Below are 19,774 nucleotides of genomic sequence, written 5' to 3' on the forward strand. Positions count from 1 at the left end.
TATAATGAAAGTACAGTACTAGAATTTATCACACACAAACAAAATAAGCGGCAAGTATAACCATGATAGACAAAACTTCCACTGACTTCAAGACTAGCAGATTTACTCCACAGAAATCATTATAATAAGAAAGATAAACATAAGAATTCCTTCTTTAAAACAGGTTGAGAGTGACAGCTCGGGCTGTCCTGACTTTTAAAACTTTACCTTGCCACAGTTTCTATCAGAACCATATACTATAGGAGTTACTCATTCAGTCTCAGTTCCTACCATTGGCTGTGATAAAAATTATGTAGCCTTCATATAAAACCACCAGATACACAGAAACTGGTAATAACTGTTGCAAAATGCTAAAGTGAAAATTTTATGAGTTTTTAACTGCACTGTCACTGGCATTTTATAAGATGAAGAACACTTGTGTTGCCTATCCATGCAAATCCCATCTCACCATGTTCAATGCAAAAAATTGTGCTCTGAGAGCAAACCACATGGAGTTTTGAATCATGAGATGAGCCCCAGCACAGCCCCTAATCTTGCTAACCCTAAGATACTTGTGAAATTTTGTCTGCAATCATATTTCAGTCTAACTTTCATGGGCTTCTCTAGGAACAAGAGCACATGTTAACACATGGCTGGCTTAATTTAACAGCAACAAAAAACGTAACTCATACGTTGTCATCCTTACATAAGATACTGGTGTTATCAAATGTTTATTTATGAATCTAGACATTTTGGAATGTATTATTGCTTCTTCTCTTGCTCCTAATTTTGTTAACCATCTTGATGTTTTCTACCACTCTCTCCTCCCTCATCAGGGAAAACTTCCCAACTACAGCAAGGCTCATCTATTTAGTATTCTCTCTCTTGTCACAACAGGAAGCGAAAATCCTTCACTTTCCTGTACCCCTCTACTTCGACCGGTGTTTCTCACCTTTCTAAACATAAAAAGCATTGGTTTCTTCAGAAATTCTCGGTTGACCTGCTGTTTGAAGGGCTAAAGCAATACCTCTGTTTAACAACAGTTTGTACTGTATTTCCTATAAACAGAGTAAAAATTTGAAGTGAAACATTTCGACTGAAAAGATATGAGTTATCCCATTTATGGGGAGACGGGTACATGTTAAACATCAGAACAAAATTCAAAAAGAAAAATGAAATTTTTATTAATAAAATAAAATTTGATATAATCTTACCAAGTAATTACGTATATTGCTCACTGTTTCACTCACCGGCAGCTCAAAATTTTGAAATTCATGGGTAGTGCAAGTTGTCTATGTAGGTGACTTGACCCGACCCACTTTCAGGGTGAGAAAGGAACTACTCAGCAAAGGGCTCAATTTGTTTGTGCCCTCTTGTCCAAGTTACACAGCTGAATCTCATATTGAAACAGAGTGGGATACATTTTCTACCCCAAACCATTAATGAGATGATAATGAGTTAAAGAATAGAGAATATTGCTAGCATTGGTACAATGCTTGTTGTTCCTTACCTGGTAAGAGAGCTACTGCAGGTATAAACTGCCTCTGGTTGGCACTCATCTTATCCATGTAGGAGTGGCGGTATAGCCCAGAAGCACCTCTACATCAGTGGGAGCTGTGCAGCGAATGGGTAATTTCATAGGCTAACAAAGTGTATACTGTAGTTTAAAGTTTTCCCTGCCCTGATCACAGTACCACAGAACAATCAATCAGACAAAAAACGTCACCTACAATACAATAAAGAACCACTACCTATCCATTAAAACTAAGACTGGTGGGAACTCCAGGTACACAGTACCTCCAGGCTCCCTTACGACTCGACACCTTAGGTCAAGGCGAAAAGAACAAGGAAGAAAGAAATGCTTCCTACACTTCATCCCCCAACACCATGTCAACCACCGACAATGGACCCAAAGTAATGCAATTATCGAAAACCATTTCAACATCACGTAGATAATGAGTTGCAAGATTGACTTACACCTCCAATAAGTCACTTGCAAAATAGAAGATAAAGATAAATTGTGCTTGAAGGCTAAAAAAGTGGCAACTGCCCTGATCTCGTGAGCCTTAGCTTTGAAAGATGGCAATACATCCTCTCCAATTTGAGAATGGGCTTCAGTAGTAAGAAGATCCCTCAAGAAGGATTACAGGGCATTCTTATACAAGGAAAGAGTTGGGTTTTTGACTGAGACCCATGGGTTACTCATAGGACCTTGGATCTTCTCCATTCTATGCAGGTGATACCTCAGCACTCTAACCGGAAAAAGAGTTATCTCTTCATCTTCTGGGTCCATGATCTCCATTAGACTTCTAATAGTGAAGCAATGAGGCCATGGTTTGGATGGGTTCTCGTTTTTTGCTAAAAACCCAAGGGTGAATAAACACACAGCATCCCCTTGGGAAAATCGGACTCTTTTGTTGACAGCATGTAGCTCACTAACCCGCTTAGCAGTTCCAAGTGCCACAAGAAAGAGGGTCTTTCTAGTAAGGTCTTGTAGCAAAGCTTGAACAAAGAGGCTCAAAAAGGGACTCGAGAGCCATTTAAGGACTACATCCAAATTCCAAGGGACAGCCTCTAATCTCTTTGGCTTGGAGGTATCGAAGGACTTGATGAGATCAGACAGGTTCTGATATAAAGAAAGATCCACACCCCTCTGCCAAAAAAGAGAACTCGGCATTGCCCTATAACCTTTGATCATAGAGGAAGAAAGGCCCTTAGATGTCCTCAAATAAAGAAGAAAGTCTACAATGTCTGCTATAGATGTCTGAGAAGACAAGATATTATGTCATCTACACCAGGCTCTAAAGATTGTCCACTTGGCTTGGTAGACTTTGTTGGAAGAAAAATGTCTACATTTTGCAATAGTCTCTGTAGCCAACCTTGAAAATCCTGCTAAGAAGTTTCCTGACAATCTGCATCCTGTCAGGGCTACAGTGGACAATCCTTGGTAGAAACGCCTGAAACGGGGCTGTCTAAGAAGACTTGGCCTTTGTGGTAACAACCTCAGGAAGTCTGTCAGAAGCCCGATGAGATCTGGGAACACTCCTTCTGAGGCCAGAATTGGGAAACTGTCATCATGACATTTATGTGGGTGCAAAACTTGAGAACTTCCCTTACCATGCAGAATGGCAGGAAGGCATACAGATCTTTGTTAGACCAGTCCTGTAGCATGACATCTGTTGCCCATGCTAGAGGGTCTGGGACTGGTGAACAGAATAAGGGAAGACGATGATTTTTGGAAATCACGAAAAGATCTATAAGCGGTCTCCCCCACAGTTTTCACAGATCAGCGCACACCTGCGGATGAAGAGTCAGCTTGCCCTGAATGAACTGAATCACTAACTTGGTCTGATTGTGGTCCACCCATAGAAGAAGGGACCTTGCTGCCTCATAAAGGGAGAATGAAAGAGTTTCCCTTGCTTCATGTATGACAGGGCCATGGTATTGTGTGAATGCACGGTCACTGTCTTGCAGACTTCTATCGCAAAGTGCGGCAGACCTAAATGAACTGCTGTCAGCTCATTGATGTTGATGTGCCAGAGTTTCTGTTCCTAGGACCATGTTCCAGATGTGTCCTTGTTGCCTAGAAGAGTCCCCAAACCCAGATCTAATGCGTCTGCATAAAAGTCTAGGTCAGGGCTCAACAGGAGGGATTTTCCCTCTGACAGTCTGGTTTCTGACCTCCACCATAGGAGATCTTCCTTAGGTGGAACTGAAGGACTCGTATATGGAGTCTTCCTAAGGAGACAAACTGCTCCATGGAGGCTAGGGTACCATGAAGGCTCACCCATTGGTTGGTTGAGGAGGTTTGACGGGAGAGGAATTCGTTCACTTTCCTCAAACGTAACTGTATTCTTTTGGGGGACAGAAAAACCTGAAAATTGAGAGTTTATTGTCATCCCCAAATATAGAAAACTCTATGTTGGAATCAGCTGAGACTTCTGGATGTTGATCAAAAGGCCTAAAACCTGAAGTATGTGAAGGGTCTTCTGAAGGTCCTCCATCCAACTTTCCTTCGAGGGTGATTGAAGAAGCCAGTCACCTAAAAAGAGAGAGATATTTTTGACAAAGAAATTCAAGACACTGATGTCCAGGACAGGTCTCCATCCCCCAGATGACTTGGGAACTACAAAGAGACGATTGTAAACACTGTCTTACCTGGCTTGACATTGTTAACCACTTCGATGGCTCTTGAAGAGGGATGATACTTTATCTGAGAGGGCCTAAAACCTCTCTCAGCCTGCAGGGTAGATGGTCAACACAATGAGAGTATTGACTAAGGGAGGCTTCTCCCTGAATGGGATGGTGTAGTCCTCCTTCAATACTTTCACAATTCACTCCCCTGCTCCCCTTGTACTTCATCTCACCCAGAAAAGGAGGAGCCTGGCTCCTACCAGTGCATGGAGGAAAGTGTCCTTACTTAAATGCTGAAGACTTGGAGAAGGACTTCTTGAATGGGAGAGACAAAAACCAGAAATTTGTCATAGGTCTGGATTGGGCCCTTGGTCTGCCACCACAAAAGGGCAAGGCTGAAGGGGAGAAATGGATTTGATGCTAGCAGTCAAAAGTTCTCTGGGGCACCTAGTTGGCTATGCTAAAAGGTCTTGGGTATATTATTCTTTTGAAGATCTGAAGCACTGTCGCTGACAGCGGACTGAGGGAGAAGGTGCTGACGATCAAAAGGAGAGAGGAGCAAAGCCAATTTCTGTGAAGCAGTGACACCCTTTGTGGTGAAAGAGCACCAAACCTCTCTCTTTTTAAGAACTCCCATGGGGAAGACAGACTAGCTCTTGAGTTATATCCCTAATATCCTTATTGGTATATGAAAAGACATTCAGTCAATTTGAAGCGACGTCTTCTGATAACGAGAAGAAGTCTTTAATCTTCCGAGCTAATGCACCCACTGACCAGTCCAAGAAGTTAAGGACTTCAAATACTTAAAAAGATTCTTGAGGAGGTGGTAAAGTTCTGTAGGAGAGAACATCACCTAAGCGACGACGAAGGCTGACCTCCGGGACAAGTCTATACGGGCAGAGAAGTCCCCCTAGGAGGAGGCAGCGACTCCCAGAGAGGAAGCTTCCCCAGTAGCATACGACAAATACCTCCAACGGACAAGGCGGGAAGGAAGATAAATAAGGGAAGATTTTCCCTGCTCTCTCCTCTCTGAGAGCCAATTATCAAGCTCATTCAGGGCCTTCTTTGCAGAAGAAGAGCGCACCATCTTTGGTAGCCTGGAGGAGTCAGCAGGCATGCTAGTATTCATAAAGAACATGGAAGCTGGAGAAGTCAGGGTCACTGATGAGAAAAAAACCAGGGAAGCTCTGCAGCAAATAAGTCAACAAGGCTGCATAAGCCAAAGGAGCAGAACCCTGATCCACATCATCCTCTTCCTTTGATGAAACAGGGGACAGGTGTAAATCAGAAGGGGCCTGAGCAGCCGAAGACTTTCTTCAGTAGGCCCACAATGTCAGTAAGTTGTTCCTGGATAGGTACTAAAGAAGGATCCACAACTTCAACAGTGGGAAGCGATGAATGAGACAGAGAAGAGTATGCAGAAGCTAGTGCCAAGCTCTTAGCACCTGGCACCAGATGAGTCGGGGAATGTGCCAGGCGCTCTCAGAAAGAAACTGAACATCTATGTGCTGACCGTTTGAGCACTGCTGGGTGCTTGGGCGCTAATGGGCGCTCAGGCGCTAGTGGGTGCTCTGATGCTACCAAGCGCTCGGACACTGCTGGGCACTAGAGATATGCTGGGCACTCAGGAGCTACTATGCATTCACAAGAGAAAGGAGAGTGCTTGGAAGACAAAGAACAGTTCAACAAGGAAGGGCGCCTGGGTTCCAGCACAGGGCACTTTGGAGAAAAACGTCTTGGGCTATCCCAGAAGCTGTACGAAGGTTGTGGGCTGTGCGAAGGTTCTCTGACCTCTTGCAGGGCACTGAAGAGCAAACCATATCCACTACATGCCTTTTCAGTGGCCACGACTCATCACTAAAGCACTGGTGCCTATTCTCAGGGCTGGAAGACTCGGAACTCGCGAACAGCCGACTCACTTCCGTATGGGCGCCTTTCCAATGGCTGTCCATTGTCATGACCTGGGATGTTAAAACAAGTCCAACAGAGGGGTGACTACCCATGGGCAGACCCCAACAACCTCACTTGAGCCTCTTGAATGACTTCTAGTTGTAGGGGAATACGCCAATGACCTTTGCCTATAAGCATCGGCAGGACGAGTGGCCACCTCATCCACTATCACTTCACTAACAATCCTACCTTCATCTTTGTCCATAAGGACTTTCACAGATGCCTCTAATTGGGCACAATATACATTATAAAACCAATCTTTTGAGGCTGGCAATGGGGTCGGGGTTGGAAGCGTGGAAGCTGGGTGAAGAAGGCGGAAAAGTTGAAGGACTGGGAATGGGAGACAAAGTGGGAACAGGCACAGAGAATACAGGAATATTATTATTAGAAGACTTTACCGAACTGACAATCTACTTTCTTACTATCGGCTCTGAAAGCCGCCTTCCTCTTCCTGTCCCTATCCAGTTTAGATAAATTTTAGCCTCCCAATCTTTACATTCTTCACAAATTACATTAATGGAACACACATGTCCCTTAAAGTTTGTGCACATACTATGAGAGTCATATATAGCTATCATAAGTCTTGCATTCCAACTTTTCCTGCAATAAAGTAAGCTGGTTGAACTTGAGTCCAACATATTACTGCTAACAAGTCAACAATAATATAAGTTTCAATAACAATAAGGGAAAAGTCTCTCATCCAAGAAAAACTGTTTTAATCCATGACAAAATGTCTTGTAATGAAAACCTATCATACTACAAAGCCATAGGCTATCAAACAGCAATACTACTACTTCAACAAAGAGAAGAAACATCCACAGAAAAAGTTTCAAAATTCCAAAAATTAAGCTGACTGCTCACAACTGCAGTCGAGAGCTAGCAGAAACAAATTGAGCTCTATGCTGAGTTGTTCCTCTCTTACCTTGAGAGTGGGTGGGGTCAAGTCATCTTCACAGACAACTAGCGCTACCCACGAATTTCAAAATGTTGAGCTACTGGCAATTGAAACTCTGAGCAATGTAATTACTTGGTAAGGTAAATATATAAAACAGTATTCAGATACCTGGAAATGAAAACAGCTTTAGCACCTCTTACCTCCAAAATCTTTAGAATCCTAATGATCTGATCTTAAACTTACCAGTGTTTCTAGCATCTGCTTTTGAAATGTCACTTGTACTTCTTGCCCTCAAACTGGAATCTGCTACGTCATCACTTACTACTATTTGTGGTGGTTTGCTAGGTTCTTCCTTCTTCTCTAAAGATAACAAATAAAAGTGTTTTAAACACAAAAACAAAATGCAAGAAATGCTCCTTTGGTAAACAATATATACTGTACTTTTATTACATTCTACTGCATAAGACTAAATAACCAAGTACATAAAGCTTCCATGCAAAGATTTTATTCTGAGGTAATGTTCTTTCATGAGCAAAGAGGTTTGCAAATTGTAAGTGAATATTGATGATTTCTGATTTTTTAATTTATAATCCACAGTGCACTAGAAATGGAAGTGCTTTCAAAAACTTTCTGCAGCAGTTTAAACTATAGAAATGGAAAAAGATTTGACTGTAAAGCCTCTGACTTCATACCTTTTGTATAAAATTATAAAAGCTGGGCTCCTGAGGGTATCAAAAGTGTTGGAAGGCCCAGATCTACTTGCAAAGAGAACAACAAGATGAAAGGGTGGAGATGCGTGAAGATGTGAGTGGCAGAATTTTAAAGAAATGCTTTGTGTTACAAGGAGTTGGAGTTTCTAATGATAAAATAATTTAAAAACTATTTCTGGACCACTTTGTCAATATAATCCTTTATAAAAGCAATGTCAGTTCAAAATGTTAAACCAACTACAATGCCTGCAGGCCACACTTAAGGGAAAGAATTTATTTCAGCCAGGTTCAGAAAAACAGGATTAACACACAGATATCCCTTTTGATAGCTCTAATATAATTAAACTCCTATGAGACCCGATTTCATTAAGTAATACAAAGCTTTCAATACAATTTCAACTTGACAGTTACCTCCTTAAAAGCCTAAAAGATGGGAAATCCAGTATTTAAGACGTTTAATCACTCGGCTTGAAACAAAAAAGATGTTTCATCCAAGTTCATAACTGGAGACTAATTTTATTATGTGAACATAGTTCATATGCCTACAAAACAGTACAAGACATCCTAATCCTAAGCCCAAGAAGGTCTCCAGATTCTCAGAATGTATAATGGAAAATTACATTTTTATAATAAAAATGATATTTTAATGATAAAATAAGGTTTCACATATACTTACCAAACAATTACATTAGATGTACGCTTTCTTACCTGGCAGTCGAAAATTCAAATTCCTGGCGGCGGTAGCAGCGCTGCCATTGTTTGTGTAGGTGATGCAGATCCCGCCCACTTTCGGGAATACCTGGTACTGCTGAGCTTTAGACTTCAATTCGTTGAGCCGCAACGTCCATCTGTGGCGAGGAGGGAGGGCTCTGATTATGTAATTGTTTGGTAAGTATTTGTGAAATCTTATTTTATCATTAAAATATCATTTTCACATAAGTGACTTACCAAACAATTACATTAACTGACTCCACATTACCCGGAAGGTGGGTATATGGTCAGCTTTCTGAACAAAAACAACAGTCATGTGCTTACATTATATATAATGTCTGCAGTACCTTACCTTGTGAGAGAGCAGCTACAGGTAGATACTGCCTCTGGTCGGTGCTCTCATCACATGTAGGAGACGTGGCAGTAAAGGCCAGGGTCGTCCCTACTAATGGTGGGATTTTTGCAATCATGGAAGTTCACTGACGATTGACAAAAACAACAATAATTTGCCCTTGCCCTGGGCGAAAAGACCAGATAAAAAACCATACAAAACCATCACCTACACTAAAAACCAAATTGTACCCTTAACCAGATATAAGAACTGGTGGGTACTTCAGGTACATGTACCCCCAGGCTTCCCACAAACTCAAAAAACCTCAAATTCAAGGTGAGGAAATAGTAGAGGGAAAAAACAGTCCCCCTATGCTTCCTCTCCCAACACCATTCCCGCTACTGACAACGGTCCCAATCTAAAGCAGTTTTCGTAAGTAGTTTCTACCTCCTTCAAATATTGCGATGCAAACACTGATTTCAACCTCCAGAACGTAGTTTGCATTATGGAGGATAGAGACATATTCTGTCTGAAAGCCAATGACGTTGCTACTGCACGAATCTCATGCGTCTTCACTTTCAGCACCCTAAGAGCATGTTCCTGAGTTTGGGCATGCACTTCTCGGATCAAACTCCTCAGGAAAAAGGACATTGCATTTTTTGAAAGAGGCTGAGACGGGTCTTTCACCGAGCACCAGAGTCGGCTCGACTCTCCTCTCTCAGTTTCTGTCCTAGTCAGGTAGTGTCTGATGGCTCTAACCGGACACAATGTACGTTCCTCATCTTCCGACCCGACTATGTCCCTTAGGTTCTTTATCTTGAAAGAACGGGGCCAAGGATTCGAAGGATCCTTATTTTTAGCAAGAAAGTCTGTTACATAAGAGCAAACTGCATTGCCCTGGGCGAAACCCACTTCCTTACTCATTGCCTGCAACTCGCTTACTCTTCCCGCTGTGGCTAAGGCGACTAGGAATAGTGTCTTCCTAGTTACGTCCCTCAAGGTTGTAGAATTCAACGGTTCGAATTGGGGGCCGTTGAGCCACCTTAAAACTACATCCAAGTTCCATTACACTTCTTCAGGCTTGAAAATCTTGGAGGAACAAAAGGATCTGATCAGGTCACTGATGTCCTGATTTGATGAAATGTCAAGGCCTCTATGCTTGAAAACCGATGAAAGCATGGCCCTATATCCTTTAATAGTTGAAGTGGCCAACTTCATGGTGTCCCTCAGAAATAACAAAAATTCAGCATTTTCTGTTATAGATGTCTCAGAAGAAGAGATGCTATGTCGTCTGCACCATGACCTAAAAACTCTCCACTTGGACTGGTAGAGCTTGGTAGAAGAGCTTCTTCTGCAGCTAGCAATAGCCTCTGATGCCCTTCGCGAAAACTCTTTTGCTCTGACCAGGTTCCTGACAGTCTGAATCCTGTCAAGGCCAGAGCTGACAACCCTTGGTGATAGCGGTTGAAATGGGGTTGTCTGAGAAGCGATGGATTTTGTGGAAGTAGTCTGGGAAAATCCACCAGCAGATTGAGAAGGTCTGGGAACCACTCTTTCCTGGGCCAGAATGGTGCTACTAGTGTCATTGTCACATTCTGGTGTAATTGAAGCTTGTTTAAGACCTCTCTTATCATCCCGAAGGGAAGAAAAGCGTAAACGTCCAGTCCTGTCCAATCTAGCCGCATCTAGTGGTTCTGGAATTGGAGAACAGAAAATGGGAAGGCGATTGTTCCTCGATGTGGCGAACAGATCTACCGATGGTCTTCCCCAAAGCTTCCAGAGGTCCTGACACACACTCTCATTCAAAGTCCATTCTGTTGGTAACACCTGATTTACCCAACTCAGTTCGTCTGCAAGTACGTTCATTCTCCCTTCCACGACTCTTGGAAAAAGGGTGATCCTCTTCTCGTTCGTCCAGGTGAGGAGATCTTCGGCTATCTTGTTGAGAGAGAACGAGTGGGTCCCTCCCTGCTTCCGTACATATGACAACGCTGTGGTGTTGTCCGAGTAGACCGCTACGTTTCTTCCGGTGACTAAGTTTCTTCCGGTGACTAAGTGGTCGAATGCTTGTAGCCCTAAGAGGATTGCCTTCAATTCCTTCCCATTGATGTGCAAGGTCTTCTCGTTCTGTCCATAGACCTGACACTCTCTTGTCTCCTAGGAGGGCTCTCCATCCGTTGTCTGAGGCGTCTGAGAAGAACTGCAGGTCAGGGTTCGACACGACTAGGGAGATTCCATCTTGTAATCTTTCCCTCGAATGCCAACAACGAAGATCCATCTTTATCTCTTCCGTCAGGGGGAAAACCAGTGAGTCCGACTGTGTCTTCCGAGACCAATTTGCTTTCAGGAAGAACTGAAGCGGCCTCATGTGTAGGCGTCCTTACTTGACAAAACTCTCCACTGAAGCCAGGGTCCCGAGTAGGCTCATCCATTCGAGCGCTGAGCAGGACGGGCGAACCAGAAATTGCTGGACTGTCGACAGGCAGGACTCTATCCTCTTCGGGGAGAGAAAAACCCGAAAAGCTAGAGTCTAGTATCATCCCTAAATGGAGAATCCTCTGAGTTGGAATCAACTATGATACCCAATTGTTGTGTCAAAGTAAGTGTCTTCTCCAAGTCCTTCACACACTGACGCCTGAACAGTCGTCTAAGTAAAAAGCTGTGTTGATCCCCATCAAATGCAGCCATTTTCCCAGAGGAGCGAGAATCCGAGTATGTAAATACTTGAGGGGCGGCTGACAGACTGAAGCAGAGGGCTCTGAACTGGAAGACTTTCTTCTTGAAGACGAATCTCAGGAACTTCCTGGAGTTCTGATGGATGGTTACATGGAAGTATGCATCCTTCATGTCGAGAGATACCATCCAGTCGCCCGATTGGATGGCTGACATTACCGATCGACTGGTTTCCATTCCGAATTTCGTCTTCCGGACGAAGAGGTTCAGAGGGTTTACGTCCAACACAGGTCTCCATCCCCCTGATGCCTTGGGGACTACAAAGAGCCTGTTGTAAAACCCTGGGGAGTTCGTGTCTGTTACTTCCTCTATGGCCTCTTTGTTGATGAGCTCTTCTACTTCTTTGGCTAAAGCCAAACCTCTTGTTGATCCTGTTGAGTATGCTGTCAAACAGACAGGTGTATTGTACAGTGGTGGATCCTGCATAAAAGGGATCACATATCCCTCTCAAAGCACCTGAATTACCCACTGTTCTGCTCCTCTTCGACTCCATTCCTCCCTGTAGTCGTGGAGTCTTGCCCCCATGGGTGTGTGAAGGACCTTCCGATCATTTCTCTGTCTTAAAGGAAGGTTTCTTGGTAGACTTGGAGGTGGTTCGTAGATTAGTTCTTGGTCTCTGCTGCCACCTCGACTTACCTCCTCAAAAGGGATGTTTTTGTAGAGGAGAAGCTTTGGCTTCTGTTGCTGGAGGTTCCTTAGGTCTTCTCGCTGACTGAAAGAGATAATTGTTGGTGGACTTTTTCTCGAGGTCCGACAGCACATGCTTAATGGTTTCTTCTGGAAACAGGTGAGATTTACTCAGGGGGGAGAACAACAAAGCCGATTTTTGGTTCGTGGTTACTCCTCGATTTGTGAAGGAGCACCACCGTTCTCTCTTCTTTAGTACTTCCATAGTGAATAGGGCAGCCAATTCCCCTGAACCATCTCTCACTGCCCTGTCCGCACAAGACAACACATTGAGCCAGTCAGCAGAAAAATCCTCATCTAGAGACTGGCAATCTTCAATTTTCCTGGCTAATGCTGCAATAGTCCAATCCAGAAAACTGAAGACTTCAATCAACTTGTATAAGTTCTTCACCAGGTGATCCAACTCGGGGTGAAGAGAACAACACTTTCGCAGCCGAGAACGCAGCTCTTCTGTGAGAGTCCACAAGACCGGAGAAGTCTCCTTGGGAGGAGGCAGAAACTCCCAAAGAAGGAACTTCTCCTGTCGCATAAAACCTGTACGTTTTATTCTGCAGCTTTGACGGAGGAAAGGCAAACGAAGCCTTGCCTGACTCCCTCTTCTTATCAAAGCCACTCTTCTACTTCCTTCAGTGCTTTTTTCGAGGACTGAGAAAGAACTGGTTTCGGTAACCCCGAAGGCACTGATCTCCTATCCTTCACAAACACTGACACAGGGGAAGAAGGTGAAGCTGGTTAAAAAAAAATCTGGATAAGTCTGTAAAAGAAACCTTAACAGACTAGAATAAGCAGAAGAGGGCTTCGAATCCTGGTCTTGAGTTTCCTCTTCTGACAGGACGGCCAATACCCAGTCTTCCTCTTCCATCTGGCTCGTTGTCTTCTTCAAGAAGACCATCAATTCTTGAAGTTGATGTTTAAAGGGACCCAAAGCAGAATCCTCTAGCAAGGGTTTGGCCTTCGCATCATCCTTAGGCAAAGACGAAGTCGTGGCTGTCGTATGGCTCTTCTTTGAAAACGAACGACTGGGAGTCGAAACAACACGAGACATATGAGGCGAACGAGTCGAAGCAGCTCGAGACAAACGAGTCGAAGCAGCTAGAGACAAATGAGGCGAACGAGTTGAAACTCCTACCGATACACAACGAGGCTGTAATGCACGTGAGCGTCTGACTCCGTCTGAAGTTATGCTATCCGAAGAGGACTGATGATCTTCCCGGAAAAACTGGTCCGGTGCGAAACTGCAGGAAGGTTGTGGACTCCAGTGCTCCTTGGATTTCTTAACAGGCGGCGACATCCCTCTCATACGCTGGGCATGTCTCTTCAAAGGACGCGACACTAAATCACTCCACACTTTTCACTTCGACACAGGCGACTGCACTTCCGAGTCAGACAACAACTGCATGTCACTGATATCTACGCCTTTCCAGCGGCGTTTCCTGGGCACTCGCGAGTCGACTACATCGACGGAGTCGGCGACTGACCATGGGCCAACTTCCCCAGTCTCTCTTCGACCTCCGGTATGTCTTCTCCCGGGAGCTGGGTAGCGGGACAGGGACCTTCGTCTAGGAGAACAGGGGGAACGGACAGCCGCCTCCTCGGACACGACACTAACACTTGGCCTAACACTGGCCTTTTCACTTGACTTCTCTACGAACGCACGAAACGACATACCCAAATCCATAACGGATTTTGCCAAGAACTCAAATTTCTTGTCCATCTTGGACTCTAACTAGGAAATGGTGTTGGGATCGGAAACATGGGATACCTGGTCTGGAGTAATTGGTACTGAAGTTGGAGGACTCTCATAGGTGAAATATTCGATAAAAGTGGAGAAGATAGTGACGGTTTGTTTGCCTCTAAAGGCACGGGAGTTATCTCTACTCTAGTTTTACTACCCCCTCTAAGAGCTGCTTTCCTTTTCCTAGCTTTGTCCATCTTATCCAAATGAGCTTGAAAAGTCTTCCAACCTTGTTCATCTAAACTACGGCATTCATCACAAGTTAATTCCTTGTTACAGCACTGACCCCTACATTTAACACATTTGGAGTGCGGATCGTAACATAGTTTACTATGAGATTCAGGGCCCCTGTAACACGGTTTTTTCGCAATAACTTTTTATCTACGCATTTCATAAATATAACGCTTATTCAGAATACACATTATATCTACACATAAATTTTGACTGTATTCTGCATTACGTAGGTTGATAAATTTGGTACTTATAATGGAAAAGTGGCTTTTTTTGAAGACGGGCCACCTTACTCAGAGAAAAGGTTTCAAACGCACTCGTTACGTAACTTATGACAGCATTTTTTCCCTCTTTCTTGATGGATGATTGGCTATACGTAACGAAGGGTAAACCTCTGGCAACAATGACATACAAATTTAAATACAAGCAAAGCAGTACACCTTTATGAACTCTGGAACCTCTCCACTGATAATTGTCATAATGAACAAACCAACAAAATATGTTAATAAATACAAAAACACTTCGATTATTAGTCTAACTCCCAAAATAAGTTTCCTAAGAAATTACAGTCTACTTTATAGGTCACAATCAGATTGACAAGATGTATAGTTGGTAATTTTCAAAAACATAGTAGACAAGCTTGATTTGATAACTGCTATATCCAATGTCAAGCAATTTTTATTTATTGGCTATCTACCTATTTACTGAAAATAAAATAACCGGTACCGTATATTGGCTTTAAACCTTCACCAATAATTATCGTCAGAATGATGACTTCATGAGGCTCCACCCACGTTCGCCTCGTTATAATTCAGGATAACACTGAAGGCTACCATGGGCATTGTTGGATTAGAAAATTTAACTTCTGGCTATAAAAACTAATTTCTCGAGTAGTTGTAACAAGTGCTAAATGATCCTCAAGGATCCCAGCAGTTGGCCTAAACATTTAATTCATGTATATTACTGCTATACTGTTGCGGCACTACTACTACAGTAGTATTACTACGCTAGATACCCCACCCACATCTATGTATCGTTCCGCCATTCATAAAGTCTTTGGGTTTCAGAGCCGATGGAGTTTCTGTCTGGTGGATGGGCGGGGCAACATTTCGTTTAAAGTTGTTTACCTTGCTTACGTAATGAATGTTTTTCGACTCTTGGCTCGTAATCATTGGCCATGGAGTCGGCTAAATCATTTTTACGCTATAAAAATCAAAACTATCGGGTTTAGGTTATTGATAATGCTGACAAAATTTGTGTGTGGTTGTAAAAATATACATATGTCAACTTTCAGCCACATCCGATGCTTTGAAAGGAGCAGTCCAAAAAACCGTGTTACAGAGACCCTGAATCTCATAGTAGCTAATCTAGTTTTGCTGCCACTGCTGCAAAACCTAACTGAAGAAGAACTAGCATCAGACATCTTCATAATAACTTGTTAATAACTAGGCAGCTAACTGATGAAGCAAAAAAGCCAACGAAGAAATTGTACATCACCAAAAAGAAAAAATCCCCAATGGCGACGAAAGTCGACTGCAACAACAAACCACCGGTGTTACCCCGTGGCCGGCAGAAAACGAATTGAAGTCTGAAGCTCAGTAGTACCAGGTATTCCCAAAAGTGGGCGGGATCTGTATCACCTACACAAACAATGGCAGCACTGCTACCGCCGCCATGAATTTGAATTTTCGACTGCCAGGTAAGAAAGCGTACAACTAATGTAATTGTTTGGTAAGTCACTTATGTGAAATAAGATTTTATATATACTTACCAAGTATATACAGTAATACCCAGAACTTATGCGAGGTTAGGTTCCAGACCCCCTTGCGCAAGGGGAATTTTTGCATAAGTTTCGCACAGCCTCTAAAAATGCTAATGAATGCTTATTTCTAGAGTTTGAATATTAAATATGACCCTAATCAAGCTCCCTAAATATTATGCTAACTTTTAAATGAAATTAAAGTTACTGTAATTTCATTTAAAAGTTAGTGTGATACATTACCCATAAAAAAGGAATAAATGGTTGGTAAAAACATAGGAGTGTGTGTGAAGATTACATACGTACAACATAGTTCTCTCTTCTTTCCCCCTTCTGACAAACCAATCTATTTTTACAAATCTTCTCAACCACTTTTAAGAAATTCTTTAATCTTTCTCTTTCTCTTTGTTTCTGAAATTACTTTTCATGAACAAACAGTGCTTTTTATTTGGACTAATACAACTCTTAGTTATGAGTCTGTTTTGGAACAGGCATTTACAGTTCTAGAAGGTAAAGGTTAGAATAGATCAATTAAAAATCATATACGCTACTGGTAACTGAGAGAGAGAGAGAGAGAGAGAGAGAGAGAGAGAGAGAGAGAGAGAGAGAGAGAGAGAGAGAGAGAGAGAGAGAGAGAGAGAGAGATAGTCTTTACATAAGTATTAACCTAACTTTTAAATCAAATGAAAGATACCGTAAACACCTTTAAAAGTTAGCTTAATACATTACCCTTAAAAGAAGAAATAAATGGCTGGTAAAAATAGAGGAGTGTGTGAAGATTACGTATGCAGAGAGAGAGGGAGCGAGAGAGAGAGAGAGGGTTTCTCCATTTAAAAGTTTGCGCTATTGTGAATTCACACAACTTGAATCGCATAAGATTGAGGTAGTATTACTGTACATTACTATTAATTCCTTTGAATCGCAGCAGCTTAGGTTTTAAAATTTACAGTGGCACCCATTTGCTTTGGTGTAGGTCGTGGGTGCAAACATGGGCAAATCTGTAAAGATTTAGACCTCTATAAATATAATCAGGCCGCTATGCAGTGGATACAATGTTGGTGCGATAAGATATGATGATGATTTGGTGTAGGTAACTAAACCCGCCCACTTATGGGTAGAGTAGGTACAGGGGCGTCATTTGTGGGGGCAACTGGCCCCCAAGACTCAGATTGCCCCCCAAAGCCTGAACTTGCCTGTCCTCACCCTCCAGCCTCAAGAAGTAACAGCAGCTGGTTTTCCATTATTCCTACCGAAATTCAAATGTGTCATCACATTAAGTTATATAGAAGGGATTTTGACGAAGGAAAAATCTATTTCTGGGTGATTGGCTCGTGTCGCCCTATGAAAGGATCCTTAATATCATTCTTTCTAGGTAAAATTAATCTAAAATTACCAGAGAAAAACAAAATTAAGAAAATGTCAGTAAAACTGACTCGCTCACTCTTAAAAAGAAGTGTCGGTATGGTAATAGGGGCGAGTGGGAATCACTACCACGAGACATTCACCAATTAGAACTTCCAATCAGAATCCCCTTAAGAGAGAGCTGATACCAACGGGCGATGCAGCCTCTACTACTACTACTAGAGGACGCCACGGACAGCAGCGCCCCTAGCGGACATCCTTAATCTAAAAACATCTTGTCCTGCATGGGGGGGGAAAACAATATAGGGTGGGTTTCATAGGGCGACACGAGCCAATCACCCAGAAATAGATTTTTCCTTCGTCAAAATCCCTTTTCTGGGCTCAGCTCGTGTCGGCCTATGAAAGAGTACCAGAGAAACAGACAAGATGGGAAAAAAGGAACAAATGAAAAGCAGTTGTAAAATGATGGATATAATATAAGTAAATCAATTACAGCATACAAACTAAGTACTTAAACTAACTTATACTAAACAGTAAAATAACAGAACGTTAGTAATTTAAAGTACTTAAAAACAGTAATCACAGTAAATTACAATGATGCAGTGTAATATAAACAAAAGGAATTTACTTGAAAATATTTACAAAATATACAAACACATTGTGTCCTACCCTAGCATAAAAATAAGGGTAGGTACACTGAAGTACACCATCAGTACAAGTGTGGATGTCCCTAGCAAAAAAATAAGGGACAATCCACTATATGATTCAGCGGCTAAGGCTAGGATATCCGAGTAGCATGGCGATAGGGTGAGGCATGTTGGATGATGTAGGTAGAAAGGAGACCTGGATCTATACTACGACTACTATACAGTATCAGGGGAAACAATGTTTCCCGCTGCTACTGCTGAAAATTTTAAAGATTCCAAGGACTTTAGATAATGACGTTTAAAGACTGTCGGGGATTTCCATCCAGTATACTTTTTAAGATCCTCAAAGTTCATATGTTGAAAGTAATTAATTGAGGTGGCTACTCCCCTGATATCATGTGTACATGAACTTCCCTGACAGATATATACTTAGCTGATTGGCACCCTTGGTGGAGGGTAAGAGACAGCTCAATAATACAGGTAAGACGGGAAACAACTAATGTTGTAGGATATAAAAACCTTGGTTCTCACCTTTTCAGGATGAAGACTTCATAGATACTATCTCTGAGTCTGCATTGCCTGGAGAGCTACAGCTAGGACGTGACCTGATGCTGAAAGACTCTCGGATCTACCACTGGGATATGTGATCCCCTTTTGTGGTAGAATCCAAGTCGGATGCTGTTAGAGGGACCTTGTCCGCTTACCTAACAGATCCTTACCACTACCTCTGCAAGGAGCCAAAACCCACCAGACCACCTAACCAAAATACAAAGGGTTAATATTACGACAAAAAGAGGTGCCTCCTGCAACCTCTTTCAGACAACCAAAAAACAACAATATAAAATATAGGGTAACATATAAAAAATTTACACAGGATAAGTTTCAGCTCCCTGCCCCAGCACCGAATCCGCCGATACGAAAGGACCCAAGGCGAAGCATTTATCATATGTGATTTTTACATCACGTAGGTAGTGGTTTGCGAAAAACCGATTGGCATCTCCAAAAAGTCGCCTCCATCAAGTTCCGCACAGACATATTTTTTCTGAATGCAAGCGAAGTTGCGATGGCTCTCACCTCGTGAGCTTTCACTTTCAGTAGTCTAAACTGATCTTCCTTACAGGCAAACATGTGCCTCTGTAATAAGGCTTCTCAGAAAAAAGGAAAGAGCATTCTTCGACATGGGCCGAGTGGGGTCCTTTACGGAGCACCAAAGTACATCTTGATTAGCCTTAAGTTGTTCCTTCCTCTTAAGGAAATACTTCATAATTCTCATAGGGCAAAGAGTTCTTTCAGGCTCTTCCCCTACTAGAAAAGATAAACTACGAACTTCAAAGCTCCTGGGCCAAGGGCGTGATGGGTTTTCATTCTTTGCAAGGAAACTTGGAAGAAACGAACATACCATAGAATCTTCCTTAAACCCTACATTGCCCTCAATAGCTTGGAGCTCACTCACTCTTTTAGCTGTAGCTAGGGCCAAAAGGAAGATAGCCTTCTTCGTCAAGTCCTTGAAAGAGGCTAAGCCAGGAGGTTCGAATCTAGACGATCCAAGGAATTGTAGGACTACGTCTAGATTCCAGTTCGGTACTACATGAGGACGCTTAATGGTTTCAAATGATCTAATAAGATCATGCAGGTCCTTATCATCGGATATATTTAAGCCTCTATGCCGAAATACCGCCGCCAACATACTGCGGTATCCCTTAATAGTTGACACAACCAGATGACATTCTTCTTTGAGGAAATAAGGAAATCCGCAATTTGGGTCACAGAGGTACTGGAAGAGGAAATGTTCTCCTCTTGCACCAACGTCTGAGACATCCCTCCCCTTTGTTTGACTGGTATACACGCAAGGTGGAAGGTCTCCTCGCTCTTGCGATGCTTTAGCAGCTGCTGCTGAAAAGCCTTTCGCT

At 42.6% G+C, this 19,774-nt stretch overlaps 1 protein-coding gene across 4 annotated transcripts in view; it reads right to left on the reverse strand.

Moving 5' to 3' along the window:
* Nucleotides 1-19,774, reverse strand: part of LOC135225172 (vacuolar protein sorting-associated protein 11 homolog) — a 230,146-nt gene that overhangs the window by 51,029 nt on the left and 159,343 nt on the right. For 3 of the 4 annotated variants that reach the window (XR_010316924.1, XM_064264424.1, XM_064264425.1), the window contains exon 20: nucleotides 7,202-7,318. The exons of the other annotated variant lie outside the window; for it this stretch is intronic. Coding sequence is in view for 2 of the 3 variants with exons in the window: in XM_064264424.1 (XP_064120494.1) it covers nucleotides 7,202-7,318 (117 nt within the window). In the remaining variant the exon portion in view is untranslated. The remainder of the gene's footprint in view (nucleotides 1-7,201; nucleotides 7,319-19,774) is intronic. 4 annotated transcript variants of the gene reach the window in all.

This window comes from Macrobrachium nipponense, chromosome 13 (genome assembly GCF_015104395.2).
Source record: "Macrobrachium nipponense isolate FS-2020 chromosome 13, ASM1510439v2, whole genome shotgun sequence".
In the NCBI taxonomy this organism is placed as follows: domain Eukaryota; kingdom Metazoa; phylum Arthropoda; class Malacostraca; order Decapoda; family Palaemonidae; genus Macrobrachium; species Macrobrachium nipponense.